Source organism: Mustela erminea, chromosome 15, assembly GCF_009829155.1.
Source record: "Mustela erminea isolate mMusErm1 chromosome 15, mMusErm1.Pri, whole genome shotgun sequence".
In the NCBI taxonomy this organism is placed as follows: Eukaryota; Metazoa; Chordata; class Mammalia; order Carnivora; family Mustelidae; genus Mustela; species Mustela erminea.
In genome coordinates this window covers 30399484-30418853 of record NC_045628.1, presented here as the reverse complement: position 1 = coordinate 30418853, position 19370 = coordinate 30399484, and the positions used below count along the sequence as shown (strand labels likewise).

General features: G+C 34.8%; 2 protein-coding genes across 2 annotated transcripts in view; both read right to left on the bottom strand.

Annotated features, from left to right (window-relative positions):
* The window catches only part of LOC116574059 (E3 ubiquitin-protein ligase MYCBP2), a 211509-nt gene extending 202902 nt beyond the window's left edge, over positions 1 to 8607 (bottom strand). Inside the window, exons 1-5 of the mRNA XM_032314603.1 lie at positions 8547 to 8607; positions 4513 to 4586; positions 4242 to 4380; positions 2420 to 2496; positions 1332 to 1394 (exon numbers count right to left, since the gene is read on the bottom strand). Of these exons, the coding sequence (XP_032170494.1) occupies positions 1332 to 1394; positions 2420 to 2496; positions 4242 to 4380; positions 4513 to 4586; positions 8547 to 8607 (414 nt within the window). The remainder of the gene's footprint in view (positions 1 to 1331; positions 1395 to 2419; positions 2497 to 4241; positions 4381 to 4512; positions 4587 to 8546) is intronic.
* Positions 8608 to 10080: 1473 nt separating this feature from the next.
* Positions 10081 to 19370, bottom strand: part of LOC116574029 (E3 ubiquitin-protein ligase MYCBP2-like) — a 56988-nt gene continuing 47698 nt past the window's right edge. The window contains exons 5-7 of the mRNA XM_032314555.1: positions 16686 to 16882; positions 10342 to 10591; positions 10081 to 10117 (exon numbers count right to left, since the gene is read on the bottom strand). Coding sequence (XP_032170446.1) covers positions 10439 to 10591; positions 16686 to 16882 — 350 coding nt within the window. The 3' untranslated portion in view covers positions 10081 to 10117; positions 10342 to 10438. The remainder of the gene's footprint in view (positions 10118 to 10341; positions 10592 to 16685; positions 16883 to 19370) is intronic.

The following is a 19370-nucleotide window of genomic DNA, read 5'->3' as shown; positions in this document are numbered from 1 at the left end:
TTTTCTTTCAAACTCTACCTCACATGTATTCTTATGCTGGCTGGATCCTAGAAAGCAAAATCAGTTCCTCGTCCATTCAACACATATTTAAGCAGCTACACCCACTCAATGAAATTGTGTAAGGGGAAATATATATATATATGGAGAAAGAGTAAATAAATTTAAATGTGGATGATGATACAAGTAGCCTCTGCTCTCAAAAACTAAACCCCTGAATTGAGCAAAAGATAGGAAATAATCAATCTTCTGTTCCTTTAGTCAGTCCCAGTTCTTGATGCCTTTCAGAGTAAAAACATTTTATTTTATTTATTTTTTTTTTTTAAAGATTTTGTTTATTTATTTGACAGAGAGAGATCACAGTAGACAGAGAGGCAGGCAGAGAGAGAGAGAGGGAAGCAGGCTCCCTGCTGAGCAGAGAGCCCGATGCGGGACTCGATCCCAGGACCCTGAGATCATGACCTGAGCCGAAGGCAGCGGCTTAACCCACTGAGCCACCCAGGCACCCGGAGTAAAAACATTTTACTGTGCTGGGCACAATTCTGGGACTTAAAAATACCCTTATATTTTTTCATATAACACGATCCATATTCATGTATATGGTAACTACACTACCTGGTGCTCAAAGAACGAACAATGTCCTCCAAATGCTAGAAGAAAAACCTGGCAGTGCTGAAATTTCTCAAATATGGCCATACACTTTATGAAGATTTTTTTCCAGGTAACTTTTATTTACACGTGATTTTTACATTAGATGTTGACTTCAAACCTAATCCTTATAAGATACTACTCCACTGTTCTAAAACATATAACGTATATGAAAAGTTACAAAAAGAGAAAAATGACACTTTGAGGAAAAATTGAACAAAAGTATAGGAAAGATCAGAGACAAAATTCTTTGTTTTCACTGCTTAGGAATGATTTCATTATAGAAAAACTATAAAAAGAATAGTGATCCGTACGAATACACAGGTTACATGAGGTTTACTGCATTCTAAAATATATATTCCTTATAAAATTCCTTATAAAATTTCCTAATATAATATATTGTAATAAATAAGCTTTCTAAAATAACACTAATGAACAAAACAGATGAACAGCAGTGTATCCCTAAAGCATCATCAGTTTTTTTTTAAATTAAAGATGAACTCTAGAACAAAATCAGCACTTACAGTTCTTTAATGAATACAACACAACCACATAATTAGTTAATTATGCCCCAATGTAAAATCCTCTATTAATTTGGAGAGGTTAGTGCTATTGAAATTGATATACCTCATGTTAATAAATTCCACAATATTTTTACTGAATGTCCAGTTGATCAGTCAACTTACTTGACTCTCCATCTTCTCCTTTACTAGCAGATCCTGTAAAGAATATGCTTCCATCTTCTGCAACTAAAAGGGCATGAGAGCCATCGTGTCCAACTGAAAAGTGTACAATCTTTGGAGATTTTGTAATTGGTAACTCAACCCATTTTCCTGCTGAAGGACCACCTTGCTTGATTCCAAGACTCTGGTACTTGCCAGTATAATATATCTTGTATATATATATATATATATAAAAAGAGAAAGAGAGAATTACAGTGCTTTTGGGAGTAGTGTACATATTTCACATGAGGAAAAAAAAAAGCTTCCGTATCTTACAAAAAACAAAAATAACCTGAAACCAAACTGTTTATATACTACTAAACTTCTGTGAGATCAGCAGGAGAGAAATATACATATGTTCTCCAAATATCCAGTTCTTAATAGGTTTTTCATATCTACTCAGGATGCCTAAAATCTTTCATTGTAAATCTCCTGAATAGATACGAATAAATATACTTCACAAATATACTCCAATCTCACAACAGTAGGAACTTGATAAAATTCTCAACATTTTTTCCCAATGTAAAAAACCCTACATACAAATATACGATAATTGCCTAGTAATTTTAATTTTCAAAATTCTTTTAATTACCTTACTTTAACCTTACATCTACTAGATAAACAAACTTCTATCTCTATAGATTGACCTCAACAATCTGTGACTTAATTAAACTTGTTCCTACTTCCCCCAACTTGTAGTCTCTATATCTCTGCACATTTACAGAAATTTGCAATAAATGTGCTCATCAAAATGGACTCAAAATATGAATTCATCCCAACTCGAAAAATTAAAGAGCTCTATAATTAAAATAAACATTTGTAAAAATGTAACATTTTATAAAGTTTATAAAGTTTTACACTCTTATAGTCATAATTTTCCTGTATACTATTTCAACATGAATAAAATTTCATATTAAAATAACAATTTAAAATAAAAATTTTAAATATTATGTTTAAACATGTGAACTAGGTAAACTAATCAACTGATTATACCAATTTGACTATCTCATAAAGCAGAGAATGTTCATTTTTGATCCTAAAGAGTAATTTACCTTTCCACTTGCTGTTTTCATTAGTGCAAACTCTCGTCCTGCACCAAGTATTGCTGACTCCTCATCAAATCCTGTACCTGATAACACAAGACTAATAAATACTACTATACTTTAAACATGAATAATGTAAATCATAATTTTGCACTATTTTGAGTGGTTAAAAAATCAACTCAATACCATTCAAAAACAACAATACTTGCTAAATCATTATGTTCCACACCTGAACCTAATGTAACAATGTGTCAATTACACTTCATTTAAAAGAAAAAACAAGGATGACAAAATGTCATATGCCTGACTTAAAAAGAAAGTTAACTATACACTACACTCCAAGGAAAAATAAAATTACAATAAGATTTTTAATTTTTTTCAAACTAGTGCCAAGTTAATTTTTCAAACATAAAAAAATTTTAAACCCATGTCAGTAATATTCCTTGAATGAACAAATGAATGATTGAAGCAATTTTAATTGAGCATTATTAGGTGTCAGGCATTACAGAGTGCATGAACCTTACCCTATATGATCCTTACAACCATACTGCCTGGTTTACAAATGAAGAAATATGAAGCTTGGTGAAAGTAGTCCAGACAGGTTCATTTGGACTTGAACAATACCGTGCAGATATTTGAATTAAGGTATATCAGATTCTTTGTTGCATGTTTTTCTACAGAAGAACATTTCATGTAGCTACTTCATGAATTTGAATACATATACAGAAAGACCCTTATGCACATTTTCAAATCGTAAAACTATGAGTAAATAACTATATAGGACATATTTTACAACTGTCTAATTATACAAACTACTAATTAGTTTACGGGCTTTTTAAATTTTAAAACTGTAATTTCAATTCAGTACTTTTCCATAAAGAATTACAAAAACACAACATAAATAAAATACGCAAAGTAAACCACTCATGTCAAGTTTATTAAATTTAATGAGCTAACAGTCAAAAAAGTGGGTTTTACAAAGAATCCCACAATTTAAAAATAGCATCATTAAACCTGGAACAGCATGGCAAACCAAAATTGAGAGCCTCCTGGGAACTAAGGGTCCTAATACTACTAGGACACTGCAAGAGTACATACACTAAGACAGAAATACTCTGTGGTTGTCTCTATTTCTGTATCTAAATGAAAGTTTATTAATCAGTTTATTAAGCCAATTACCATTTTCACAATCTATGAGATCATTCTATGGCTATGTTGAAAATCTGTTCAAATAACAAAGGTTTTAATGAGAGACCTATGTTTACTAATGTAGTAAATTTTTTTTTTTAAGATTTTATTTATTTGACAGAGAGATCACAAGTAGGCAGAGAGGCAGGCAGAGAGAGAGAGGGAAGCAGGCTCCCTGCCAAGCAGAGAGCCCAACATGGGGCTCGATCCCAGGACCCTGAGATCATGACCTGAGCCAAAGGCAGAGGCTTTACCCACTGAGCCACCCAGGTGCCCCAATGTAGTAATATTTTTAACACAAGTTTTCAAAATTTTAAATAACTGAATAAAGATAGAACATAAAAAGTAATGATGTCCCTAAATGTCATCTATAATTCTTATCAGATTAAGTGTATTTTCATTTGCTCTATTCAAAATGAAAAAGGGAAAATTATTAGTCACTTCCTTAAAATGGTGTTCATATAGCACACTCTGTTTAAAGGTCTTATTTTCTAACCACTTACACATATTAATTCTTAAGTTGCTTTACAGTAACAGCAAAATAACCACCAAAATACTATTGCTCAAAACACAATATTAATTCTCAAAAGAATAAAGAATCTGAAAATTTAATTATGGGAGAAAGGCTTTTTGGCTATCTTACTTATAATATGCAAGTCCTTTTCCAGGTCAAATAGTGAGATACCACAGGCATGTAAACATTTTCTGGCCAGTTTAAGTTGTAATTCTTGTTGTAGCACAGGTTCAGTGCTTGTGGCAAATATTCTGACAACAAAGCCATCCTACAAGAAAAAAAACATTCAGAGTAGTATGTTTACAAATCGGTCTTTCAAGGCTTTCTATTGTCTAAGATCAAATAATTTATGAAAAAGGGATTCCATTTATACCAACTATTCATAATTCAGAGTACTTACATCTCTTGAAGCAGCTATCTGATTAATATATTCTCCATCAGTAAATAAAATATTTTGACCTTCAGTGTGGCAATCTGTACAAAAAGAGGAAAAAGTAATTATACTACAATATTAATAAACAGGTCACAAAATGATTTTACTCCTCTGCTGAAGTCAGAAAGAGAGTTCTCCACGCAATAAGGATAAACTTAAACTTAAAGGAATACTGTGCTTTTTAATAAAGAATTACAAATTAGCAGAAACTAAAAAATTCAACTATTATTACTTATTACATTTTATGCTTACACTTTAAATTTTCCATAATCAAGGACCTGAAAGCCCACCTAATTTCAAAATGAATTAGTATTAGGTATAGTCTGATAATAAACATGCACCATGATGAACAAACTACAATGCTGGTTATAATCATTTCAACACAATCACATGCGATATAGGCAACACTCTACCCTCGGACATACATCACAGTCATTAGTGTCACAGAAAAATACAGATAGACCTAAAAGCTTCTGCATTTGAGGTCTATGGTATCCAACTACAGATATCCCTTGCTTTATTAAACAGAACTGGTTTTACAGTTTCTACTTAGAAGTTTAATACTCTTTCCCAGCATTTTTTAGCATTTGGCATGCTATACATTTGTGTGTGTGTCTGTGTGTGTGTGTATTTTAAGTAAGCTCAATGCCCAACATGGGGCTTGAACTCAGGACCCCCATATCAACAGTCACATGCTCTACTGACTGAGCCAGCTAGGAACCCCAAAGCACGCTATACATTTTTAAATGGTCATCTACTTCATACAGCACACACATCCAAGCTTATGAATTTCCTTTGTCTGAAAGCACTCACATATTTTGGCTGGAATAATGTGTTTTGTCAATACTGTATGACTCTCAGTGGAACAGTGCATATCTACTCTGATCAAAATAATGCACAAGTGCCATTGTAACAAGGGATACCAGTATTACAGAAGGACAACGGGGACATGTGTTAGTGATTGCTACTAAATAACATGAAACTACAAGCAAATTCAACATCTAAGTATAAACTGTATCCTTTTGGAAAAACAAATGTTCAGCAAGCAAGTATAAGAGTACACACACCTCCCAAAATAACTACAGAGAACTAGGATGAATCTCTCCATTAATTACAATATACAAAAATATTTCATTTCTAGTTGCACCTGAATCAACAAAACATAACATTCTGGTTTTGGAATGCAGTAATGGAGCCCACCCAAATAAGCTGGATTACTCCATATCTTTGCCCAGGAGCTTCATACTAGCATACTTCCTTATTATAAATATGCAAAACACAGGCAGACCCTTACCAAATAGAGAATTCAGTGATCACAAACTGGAAATAGAAACTGGGAGACAAGGCCCACTGGTAGCCCAAGAGACTTGGTAATCAAAGAGAGGAGAAATCGAAAGAAAGAGTTCCTAGTCCACTGTACAGAATACAAAGAGGCGCAAGAAAGATGCTTCTCAAGCTCTAAGCAGTAAGATTTTAAACTAAAAAGCAAAGAAGAAAAACTCATTATAATTTCAGATAAATGCAGGGGTGAGGAGTGAAGCGGCGCAAGAAGATTGGCAAAAATTCTCATGATATGAGGCAATCTGTCACCAGACACAGACAGTAAATGACATAAGGGTACAATATAAAAGATATGCCAACATATGAAGGCTAAAATGACAACAGAAAAAAAGCGTTCTAAGATCATCAATGCTAGGTTGAAAATAACTTATTTATAAGTTAGAATCCAAGACTGGTTAGCATGTGAAGCTCAAGGAATTACCAGATTATGTCAATTTTAAATATGGCATATTCATTATCATCTATGAACCTGACAATTTATTTCTGCTTCTTCTGGATGTGAAAACTATCAAGTTGCCCCTAGGTAGAGGGAAAAAATTGCTATTGAAGAAACTGCAGTCCAGGTCAAAGAAATGGAAAAATGATGGTAGGCTTCCTCAGGCTTGAGGGCAGGTCTTCCTGCTGCATGATTTCAAAAAGATCTTCTTATCCTTTCTTTATACAGCATGTAACATTATAAGACAGCATCTTCAGGAAAATATCAAGCAACATCTGCCAATTAGGAAGATACAAAGCACAGGACTGTCCTCCCAAAGTTTGCTTCATTCTTCTTCTTGGATATGGTGTGTATTATGAAACACAGAAAGCCACACTTGTACTATTAAAAGTTGCATTTCATATGTTAAATGATGTAGAGTGATTTAAACTGAACAAACACATTAGCAAGTTATTATTACATTGGAATAAATAAAACAGCTATAGGTAGGCCATTTTCAAATGATCTTCTCAGTCACAGTCTTTATTAATTGATCAGTGTATAAAGAAGTAAATTCTTTATATTAATATTCATTTATATTAATATTCATCTGATTTTTATTCCAGGATGTCATTCTAAAGTAACATGCACAAAGTGTGACAGGGATGCTCATTACAGTGTAATTTATATGGTAAAAAATTGGAAGGAACTTCCATTCCAATACATTAATTAATGAAATATATTTTGTAACATTAAAATGATATTGTGAAAGACTAATTAATGGTCTGGAAATATATTCAGAATATTAAGTGAAAAGGATAGGTTCAAAAGCATTAGGTAGCACATGACCTCTTTTTTACAACACTGTCCATTAACACATAGAAAAAAGACAGGACATTTACCAATATGCTAACAGTGATCATACATGGGAAGTGGGGTTACAATTAGTTTTTTTTTCTTATATGATACTTATACAATAAATGTGATTATTTTTAATATAAGTATGTATACATGTATGTGTATATACATATATATGCATATATATATATGGGGATGCATGTAATTATTTTAAAATTATCATTATCATCACCATCAGCAGAGACATGGTTTGTCCAGGACTTGTGGTGATTTAAAAGAGAAAAAAATGAAAAAAATTTTTTAAAAAGCCTGTAGGTACATCTGAAAAGACAGTTATTTATGAAATGGCCTTAATAAGTTATCTGTTTTTCTAAAGTAGTTTTTTTTGTGAAACACACATAAAATGTGGCATTTACCTTAACATAGTGTCATGTGTACTACTTTGGATATATAGATGCATAGCACCATTTGAATAAATATTTGATGAAGTTGTAAGAATATTTTGAAAAATTAACAAAGCAGCTTGGGAGCAATTATCTTTCCCACTGTATTCTCCAGAAGTAATTCTCAACCATTTTCAGATGGTCAAATGCTTAGAAGTAATATTTCTGCTTTCCATGAGATTATTGATAGATACATTAAACATTTAAGATTTTAATATAAGCAAACTCTTTCATTATGCATTAAAGGTATATGCAAATTTAAAGACCTTATAATGGATAATGCATTACGCATTTGCCCAGTGTTCTACAAAATTTAAGACCCACTACCCCAGAATTTACACAATGATTTAAATGATAAATAGTCATTTAAGTGATAAATACGTATGTGCAACCTCAAAATTAAAGCAAAATGAATTGTATCCAAAGTGCCAGAATAGTATTAAAAAAGTATAAATGATGGCATTAAAAAAAAAAATCCTGATCCATTTAAAATGTGTCTGGAAACCCTTTAACATAAAGAGAAAAACCTAAAGTGCAACGTTGTTAAAGCAAAAAATGAAAATTAATAGAAGGGCCTTCATACCAAGTTACAGGAGAGCCAGAGTCAACCTTTTATTAGGAGCAACAAAGTAACCTCATCCCCCCTAATTTCACAGCTGAAACTATCTTGATGGGGTGAGGCTAGGGGATCAGGCTGCAGATGGTCAGTGATTTGAAAACAAATATTAAAACACTTTATAAACTATATTGCTGATGTCTCTTTTCCTCACATGCATTAACTCTATATAGACTAGAAATGTTTTGTGTGTCAAGATTTTTTCAGCCTATTTGTAAGCAAGCACTATTCCTGGCTAATCACTTTTTATATGTCCAAATGGCCCTAACATGTATATCTCTTAAAATCACCTGTGAAGAAAACAAATGACTATAGTTGAATAACATACCTGGTAACATTACTGTACCATCTTGTTCCAGTGTTTCAGGGCTTATTCTTATGGCTGTCATGCTGTGGTTATTCACATCTCTATACAATAATAACCTGTGTACAACAAAAAAATTTTGCTGTGTTATGTGTTAAAATATTCTTTCATTAGCTACTTATCAGAAAAAGTAGTCATACAGGTCTGTGTAGTTTATGATGGTATGGGGAATATGTTAATATTAATGTGTAAAACAGATTTAAGATTAAAAATATAAGAACATGGGTATGCTTTAGTAAGAGAACTGTACAATTTAACCTATTACATTCTCAGATCCATACATTAGATATACCACCCAGGACAGTATAGACATTTTGTTCAAATTATTTTACCACTTGCCAAGTAAGAAGAGAAATGATCACTGTTACTTTAACAAATATTTTAAGGAAAAATAGCTAAGATATTTTGGTTAATATTTAGAAATGAATAGGATAGTGGTTTTAGATGGAATGATATGCCACTGAATATTTTTCTACGTCCTTATTTCTTACATAAAATACTATAGTGGCAAATAAAAATCTGATGAGATGTTTTGGAACCAGGTTAAATTTTAAAGAAACAATCACTGAGTAATTAATGTGACTTAAAATTTAATTTCAAAATCTCCCAATAATTAATACAGAATTATTTTTCATATAACAATAATTTCTTAATTTTCAAAATGCTTTCAAATAACCTTTTATCATCTGATGATGACAATACAGCTCTGAGCGGGGTAATATAGGTATGTAGGGATATCTTTATTCTATATCCTCCCACAAGGGACCTTGGACTTTATCTCTAAGGAAGGGACAGAATGCAAATAAATCCTCTGGCCCTTTGTCTTTCACCTGCTTCTCTCCATGGGAGGTACAGTAAGGTATCTTGACTGCTGACACCCATTTGGCCATGTTAGGTGATGAGATCACACAGCAGTAAGAAAGTAACAGGCCTCCCTCTTTCCTCTTGGTGATACTCTGCATGATGCCCATACAGGAAGCTGTTCAGTGGCACACCATACACTATTTCCCAGATGATACTGATTTAGACTTAAAACAAAGGATCTAGTGGTAAGAATCTCTAATTTGGACTCAGGTCACACAGATACAGTCCCAATTCATATTTGCTAATGGTAACTGTGATCTCTGATTTTTATCTAGAGATCCACTTAAATAAGAATTCCAACAGAAGACTTTTTTATGCCCATTTTATAGCTAAATAACAGAGGATCCAATAAGTTAACTGAGTTGTCCAAAGTCACATAGCTAATATAAGGATCAGGGCCAGGACTAAAGGTAAACTTATTAGGAATGCTAAGCCAATGTTCTTTATATTACACTGTGACACTGTTATTAGCCATATTATTAAAAATACATTGTATCTGTTTAAACAGAAGTGACATTATTTACTGATCAAATAAGTATAAGCCACATGTTGTAAAAGACAGGAAAGAAAAGCTTGGTTTATTATGTATAATCTCTTACCTGAGCATACCCTAACCAAGACTTTTTTTCTTTTCTGTTTCTGATGCGAGATGTAGAATTATATATATGGCCCTGCAATGTAACAAAAAATTAGCCCATCAACAGTTTCATAATTAATAATCAATGAAAAACAACACAAATGTATGACATTTAATACTTATGCTTCTATCATGATTTCAAAGAAGTATTATTACATCAAATTAAATAGTACTCTACAAAATGAAGCTGAAAACAAACACAATTCAGCAGGGACATAACTTCTGCTATAATTAAAAAACTATAAAGAATCACATTACCCTAACTGTTCCACTGTATCCAGAGCCTATTTTGTATAATCCATCCATTGCATAACAGATAAAGAAAAAATCCATCATTCTTGAAGTAGACCATTGATCATTCTTCATCAACAGATATTTCTTTTAATGGCCACTTATGCATTAAAGCTGACTTTCTTAATGCCATTGCTAAACCAGTCCCTGAATTTGAATTTTTCCCACCAACACTGCCTGTACACTTCTCTGTAGGGAATTTAGTATCAGTTGGCACCTATTTAAAAGACAAGAAAACAAATAAGTAGGTATTTTTAAGTATTGCAACACACAAACAGACAAAATAAAGATACTTCACCATTTATGAGAAAATAAATTGTTCAGAATGATCATGGGTTTGGCACATCAGTAGAACTACTAACTAGAAGCTTACCTATAAAAAGCAAATCTCAGGAGTCCAAGGTAAAAATATCAAATTCAAAGAATATTAACTTGCATTTTTGGCTGAAAATACTGAAATATGCATCTTTCTCCCAAATACCAATAACAAGAACGGCCTATGATTTCAAGTTTTGCAGACAGAAATATACTAGATTAGTAAAAAGTATGAACACTGGATATAAATAAAATTATGCTGGATTAGAATACACACAAGCCAAAATATCTTTTGTAGGATATTCATAATTATTAATACACTTCCCGATAACAAAGCGCAGACTTAAGCAAAAGAGAACAGTGCGGTACAGTTTCTACAGATGGAACAAAATTTCCGATGTTTTTCTTCCACTTTGCTTTTCCATTATGACTAACGCCCATTAACATCAACAATATTCCATGATATGAAAACTCATTTGTGTTAACTGTGCATTTATTCAGCCTTCATTTATCATTGGATAGCAATATTTATCAAAGACCTGCTAATATCTGGAACACTAACTGAGTTGTCAACAGTCACCAGCATGGGACCAGCATTCTGCCAGCAGAGGAAATTCTATTCCTCATCTTTTGTCACTCTTTCGCCATATCCAACAACACAGCCAGACCCCAGAAGACCACTCAGTCACAGTTCTACAGCTGCACTTTCCAATATGGCAGCCATTAGCCACATGTGACTACTGAGCTCTTGGAAGGTGGACAGTGCTCTAAATACAAATACGCACTGGGATTTTTGAAGACTTAAGTATAAAAACAAGAAGGCAGAATCTTAATATTACATTGATTACATGCTGAACTGATTTGTGGTTATGTCGAGTGAAATACACTATTAAAATACAGAATTAACCATACTTGTTTCATTTTACCTTTTTAATGTGGCTAATGAAAAGTTTTAATCACACATGTAGACTACATAATATTTCTATGGGACACACTTTGTAGAGGGAAGAGCTTTCACAGAGATAAGTGACCCACTGTTCACAGATATATTCTCCACCCCTTCCCAGTTCTAAGGCCTGACTCACCCAAAATAATTTATGCTATATGTATAGATAGTAATAATATATATAGATATGATAGGATAACATATACATAATTGAATATTACCAATTCTCTCCTAGAAGCAGCTATATTAAACTTACAGCTGTTTTACCTAGAATCACTATCCATATTCCTAAATAATATGCCAAAGCTTCCATGGTTCATTTTTTTGTTTGAGATACTTTCTCTGTTGGTGTCTATTATGAACGATGATGCCCCTCCTCCTATCCCAAATCCTCAAAATTGAGCTATATTTCTGGTTACATTAGTATTCAAAGGTCACTTATTATGAATCTGTAGTCACGGTTCATGAACCAAACTGTATAACATTACATTTCCCTCTTGTGTAATTTTTCTTTTTTTTTTTTGTTAAGTCAAACACTGCCCTATTTTGGGGCTTGCTGGTTTCTCTATACCTACCCCTAAGTGTTCCTTTCCCATGCTCCTCTCGATAAGTCACAAACACACCATTTCTACTTTTCCCGCTTGGCAAAACCCCTCATGAAACCCTGCTCTGACCTAGACTAAAGAATAGAAGTTAAAATTATTCCATTTTCACAGAACTAGAACAATCCTAAAATTTGGAATCCCAAAAGACTACAAATAGTCAAAGCAATCTTCAAAAAGAAAAGCAAAGCTGGAGGCATCCCAATTCCAGACTTCAAGCTATATTACAAAGCTGTAGTCATGAAAACAGTATAGTACTGGCCCAGAACAGACACTGATCAGTGGAACAGAACAGAAAACTCAGAAATGAACCCACAACTATATGGTCAACTAATCTTTGATGAAGTAAGAAAGAATATCCAATGGAGAAAAGATAGTTTCTTCAACAAATGGTGTTGGGAAAATTGGACAGCCACATACAGAAGAATGAAACTGGACCGCTTTCTTACACCATACACAAAAATTAATTCAAAGTGAAGGGAAGACCCAAATGTGAGGCAGGAAACCATCAAAATACTAGAGAACAGAGGCAACAACCTCTTTGGTATCAGCCATAGCAACTTCTTAGTAAACACATCTCCGGAGGCAAGAGGAACAAAAGGAAAAATGAACTGCTGGGATTCATCAAGATAAAAGACTTCTGCAAAGGGAAGGAAACATCAGAATGGGAGAAGATATCTGCAAATGACATATGTGATAAAGGGTAAGTATCCAAAATCTATAAAGAACTTACCAAACTCAACACCCAAAAGACAAATAATCCGGTTGTACACTTTTAAGAGTAAGCTACTAAAAAAATGGTAGAAAGCTTGCTATGAATAGACAGGATTTGACAGATCACCTGATTTGAGCTCACCTCAAAATGATCACACTAAGATTGAGAGTTTCAGTGGTGGGCCCCCTTCCAAATGTCTGCATTTGTGGGTCTTCTCTTGCTCTTTCTCCAAAGAAGATTCTGCCAGTCTCTTTCCTAGAAGCTGTAAGTCTTATGGGCACTGTTCCGGAAATTTAGTGAGGATTTTGAAATTCCATCATCAATAGAAAGACTTTCATTAAATCTCCATTTTCAGCTTAGCTCCTAATTCCACTCTCAGTTGTGGCTGGTTTCCCCTGGTCTCTCTGGCTCAGTTTCTTTAGACAGGAAACCTCTCTCTCTGGGATATGAGAGAAGGACAGTTGCTAGGAAGGGCAAAAGGACACCTCTGGGGTTCTCTACCTTTTCTTTTCTTTTTTTTTTTTTTTAAGATTTTATTTATTTGACAGATGGAGATCACAAGCAGGCAGAGAGAGAGGAGTAAGCAGGCTCCCCGCTGAGCAGAGAGCTCAATGCGGGGCTCGAGCCCAGGACCCTGGGATTATGACCTGAGCCAAAGGCAGAGGCTTAACCCACTGAGTCACCCAGGCGCCCCTCATTATACAGATTTCCAATCAGTTTTTAGCTCTTGACCTCACCACCACTTCCCAGGCACCTGCTACTTCTAATTCTAAATCCCATCTGGAGTTTTAGGTGAAAATCAACTTACTTTCTATGGGCATTAGCCTCTTAAGGAAATTAAATTTAAGCTTTCTCTTATTTCTATTTTTTAAAAATATGTCCCATTCTTAAAAGTTTATACTTTAAAAATAATTTATTATAACCTTATTTAAACCTTTATTATAACCTCCCTGGAGAGAGGGAGGGGCAGAAATTAATGGGTTTCTCCAACATGACTCCATTTCTTTCATGCTTTCTAAAAGGGTACTTAATTCTAAGATAACCCAGTACTACTATAAGAAGTCTCAGATTTCCTCCTTTTTTTCTTCTGCTGATTTTCTCTCACCAACATTGTGGCAGGACCTAGAGAATTTACTCTGAAAATTAGACTTCCTTAATCTGAGGATTCCATGTCATTACCAATTTTAGAAAACCTTACCAATTATTTCAAGTACTACTCTCCACCAATGCATCACTGCCTTGTGAAACTCAAATTGTATTAATACATTAGGCTTTCTCATTCTCTATTCATGTTTCTTATTTGGTCTTCCATACCTTCTCTCTTTGTCTCTCTGTGCTGCATTCTGAATAATTTCTTCCTCTTTTATATCCAATAATTAACTCATCCTTTAAATTTCAGATTGTAATTATTTGTTTTTTTTTTATTTCTAGGAGTTCAGTTTGGTTTTCTGATCCTTCAGATTCTTTTTATATTCTTATTCCTTAATAATACTTGGTAATACTTTCTTTTATTAATTTAACTACATTAAATATGTATGTTTTATATTCTATTTCAAATAATTTCAATATATATAGACTAGGCAGGACTGACTCTGCTATATTTGTTTCTACTAACTCTAAATGATAGTGCCTTTTTTTCCATGTGCTTTTTGTTTGTGAGCTCAGATGTGTTTTGTCCATGGGAAATCTATGAAGCTTAGAGTTCATTCCTCCAAAAAGGATTTTAGTCTCCTTCAATAAGGTACCTCATGGTACTCGTATTCCTGCCCTACTTTAAACTCTCAGCTTAAGCTTTTTGGAACAAGATAAGTAACATGCATTTGAATCCCAAAAGAATTTGAGATCTTAGTTATACACTCTGAGGGAAGACTTTTCTTTCTCTACCCATAGCCTGGCCAAGACGGTTCTGTGAAATGAAGTGGTTGGTGGAATGAGGCCAAATCATGAGGAACCCTGTAAGCCACATTAAGATAACAGGCTGTAGTATGGTATCTGGGCTAGAGACAGGGATGCAGGGATGGGGCAGGTCTATAGAGAACCTCAGCTTTAGATTCAGGATATCTAGTATTGTGCACAGACCAGTGCATATTAAGCATAATACTAGAGTCAGACAGATATACATGCAAGTCCTATCTCTGTTAGCTTAAAGCTCTCAATACTGTAACTACACTAAACTACTTTCAGCCTTCAGTATTCCACTTTTACTCTTATCTCCCTGCCTTAGCCCATGGACACTAAGAACAGGCTCCCCAACATTCCCAACAGTAACACCTCCTCTCTCTGGACTGGCCAATTCAACTCATCATTTAGACTCCACCTCATATCCTCTGAGATGAGTCTATGCACAAAAATAAATCACACAATGCCTAATAAGCTCATGTGTTTATGGTCACTGTATTTTAAAAATTTGGTATATGTAAATGTTTGTGTTATTTCATTAAAATTTAAGAATTATTTGTGTATTTTTAAGCACGTATTTAAAATTTTGCCAAACCTCAAAGCACAGGTGCAGAACAGTTTTGAACATTACTGCATCAGAGGAACTTCAAAATAATTTAGGATCATAAAAAGGGAAAAGAAGATTTCAGGCAGGGCAGAAAGAGGGAAAAGAGTAAGACCCGAAATCTAGACTAAGGAGATTGCTCATGTTTGGCAAGGAGAGTTCAATTTTGCTGAATTAAGCCTAAGAAAAGGACCCACACTCCCATTCTGCTATCTTTGGCTGCGAATAACAGGATTGAAGCAGCCCTTTCATCTGTTCTGGAGGTTGACCAAGGGGCCAGTAAAGAGCACATAACAGAGACTTAAAACTGTAACTTCTTATTCAATTCCCAGAACAATCCAAAAGAATTAAATCAATTGTGCTTTAAGAAGAATTGTATTTCCCACTACTAACAACAATAAAGAGTTTATTCCACAGTCAGGTATTAAAAACTTAAAAATGTTCTATGTAAAGCTGAAGCAGCTCAGAAACAAATGAATTCGTTAAAAAATGACATTTGAGGGGCACCTGGGTGGCCCAGTGGGTTAAAGCCTCTGCCTTCAGCTCAGGTCATGGTCTCGGGGTCTTGGGATCGAGCCCCGCATTGGGCTCTTCTGCTCAGCAGGGAACCTGCTTCCTCCTCTCTCTCTGCCTGCCTCTCTGCCTACTTGTCATCTCTGTCTGTCAAATAAATAAATAAAATCTTAAAAAAAAAAAAATGACATTTGAGGGGCGCCTGGGTGGCTCAGTGGGATTAAGCGGCTGCCTCTGGCTCAGGTCATAATTCCAGGGTCCCATCAAGCCCCACATCGGGCTCCCTGCTCAATGGGGAGCCTGCTTCTCCCTCTCCCTGAAGCTCTGCCTACTTGTGCTATCTCTCTGTCAAATACCTAAGTAAAATCTTAAAAAAAAAACTACCCAAAAAACAAAAAACTACATTTGATCCTTGAACAGTGCAGGGGTTAGTTAAAATACTTAAAAATTCTGGGCAAGATGGGAGGTAGGGAGGACAGAGAAGAAGACAATGCAAGAGAAAAGGTGATTGGGGTGCCGACACAAAGACCAGTTTAAAGCTCTCAGAGTTTTTGCCAAATTTCATTTTATTACTTTATATATGCTGTGGATTACTTATATCAACCTTGGATAGCTCAAATAACTATAATGAGTGAGAAAAAGCAGGGGACACCTATTGACAAGGTGAAATTCCAACTTGGCATCTTATAACCTTCTAAGCAGATATAAATGAAATACCTGTATTGTTTGGCAAGCGTGGCTGCCATTATTGGTGAGGATAGCAGAGATGGCCTGAAGTGTCCTTCCTGTTTCTCCCCAAGAAGCCACCAGACTAAAGAGGCAAGCACAGGAAAGTGCTGTCAGAGACTGGCCTGTGCTGTCATTCATTCCCGTACTTCGAACAGTGATTTCCAAAAGGAGCTGGAAGAGAGACTCTGCGGATAAAATAAAACTCAATTACATTCACTCGACATACAGAACACTTCATGCATCTGTTTATTTACTTATACCTTGCTTCATTATAAAAAAATATTTAAGGCACCTAGAACACTTACTTTGCATTAGTTCCTTTCTAGTTACCCTTTCCCCCTGCAAAGTTAGAATATTTATATAAAAAGGACCTTAGAGAACATTTAGTTCAACACTTTATTTTTGTAAATAAAAAAATGGAATCTATCCCAGGTTGTTTAAAAGAAACTTGTCTTGAGGCATTCACACATTCACGAAATATCCTCTCAAGTAACAGACTACTCACAGCACTTATTTTACCTTTTAGAGTGGGAAGAATACAAGCTTCTTAAAATGTTTATAAGTATCCAGAAAATTACATATTTGCAAAACAACAGAATACATATACACATGCTATAATTTGTTTTTATGTGAACTTGCTTTATTGCTAACATAATAACAATTCACATTTGTATTTATAAAGTGAGTATGTAATTCATTTTATACCCTAGAAAAACCTTCTAGTCAATAGGACATATACCATCCCCCTTTAAAAAACAATGAAATTGAGACAGGGAGATAAAGAGATTTTCCCTAAATGATAAAGCCATTTAGTGGTAAAGATGGTAAATGAACACCTGAACGTCCTATGGTCACATGAAGTTCCCACACAAAATCCCCTGAACAACTCTGCCCAAAACTGAAACAAAGACTTCCAGGTATTTCTTCTGCAGAAGGGAAGGGGAATTTGAAAATCCGTATAGAATGAGAACTCAAGACAGAAAGAAAAAGAAAGAAACAATCAGAAAAAGACTGCAAAATTGCAGAAGATGAAGAAAGGGAGAGGGAAAAAGAGCGAGAGAAAGAATTCGTGTACTGCAACTCTCTGAAAAAAGGCCGCATGTGGTTTCTCGCTGACTCCCGGAGCTCGCCTTCCGCGGTCTCCCTCACCTCCTGTCTCTCTCGTCCCAGTTACGCCTGTCACTGGTGCTTCCGAAAGCCTTCACTTGGTCCATCTCACGACCAGCCTCCCAATCCATCCTTCCAACCACCTCAGAATCAGAATACTACAAAGTGCTCCTTAATTAGCTCCTACCTTCACTTTGTCCCTTTAGAGCCAGAGAGAAGTTTTAAACCAAGCATCTGGTTTTCTATTTAAAATCTGTTCACTCCTTGGTTAGCTGGTTGGTGCTCCTCTCCCTTCCTTCCAGTCTCCCTCCCTTCTTCACTTGCCTGTGTACCCTTCAGTCTCTCCTTCCCTCACCCTTCACTCCCAACTATACTTCTTTCCCCGCATCCTTTCCTCTCCACTATCTCCATTTGTCCATCCTTCCTTCCATCATTATCCTTCTGCCCCTTCATCTTTTAATTACTCAGAAAATATTTACTGAATTCTTTCTGTACATGAGAAACTGTTCTCGGTTGTGGTAGTACTTTGGCAAACAAGATAAAGAATGCCTGTTATCAAAAAAGTTAGATTCAAGTGGAAAAGAACAGTGTAAGAGTTATAAAATAAAGAACTTTTTTTTAAGCTTAAGGAGACAGTGAGTGACTTTCCATTTCTCCTAGAACAAAAGCTACCGGGCTCCTTTAACATGGCCTATGAAGCTCCATATGGTCTAGTCCCTGCCTCCCTCCTCGCCTATGGCAAAGGCCTCCTTCCCTTCACTGTCCACGTGCCAGCCAATCTTTGTTCAGTCATTCTCCTTCCTATCTCAGAGACTTACTGCACGCTCTCCTTTCTGCCTAGAAACCCAGTTAACTTCTTCCTACTTGTCTTTCAAGTCTCCAATGTCACATCTTCAAAAAAGCCCGTTATAGACTCCCAGAACTCCCTCTGCATCCTCCATACTATTTATCCACATCTGCAATCATACATGTTCGACTGTCTGATACTAAGTCCCATAATAACAGCAACAATGTCTGTACTGATCACCCCTGAATTATATGCTCTTTGCATAGAACATAGAAGATACTTTTACATTTACGTGAATACTTAAGAACATACATTCCAACCCTAAAATGAACAGAAAAATAGATGTAAGAATGATTTTTTTTACCTAGACAATTTCTAAATCAAAATCCATTTCCTAGGAGAAGAAGCTTGGTGTGTAATAATCAATCAAACTACCCTGACAGTAAGAGTGATTCATATATACCTATATTTTCATGAATCACATGAAAAAAACCCAAAGTGTATTCATGTGATTACACTATTAGATCAAAGGAAAAAACAGAGAAAGATTTCAATAAAAATTTAGTTTTAAAAAAGTCAAATTACATCTTTGAGCTAATTAAACAAAATAAGAAATATAAAGTGATGGTAAATCCCTCAATAGAAAAATAAATCAAAGCACTAAAGAGACCAGAAGCAAACACTGAAAGGATAAAAGAGAGACCAAAGAAGTACAGCAGTATCTGCAACTATTAACAAGAAAAAACAAAACAAAACAAAAAAACAAACAAACAAAAACC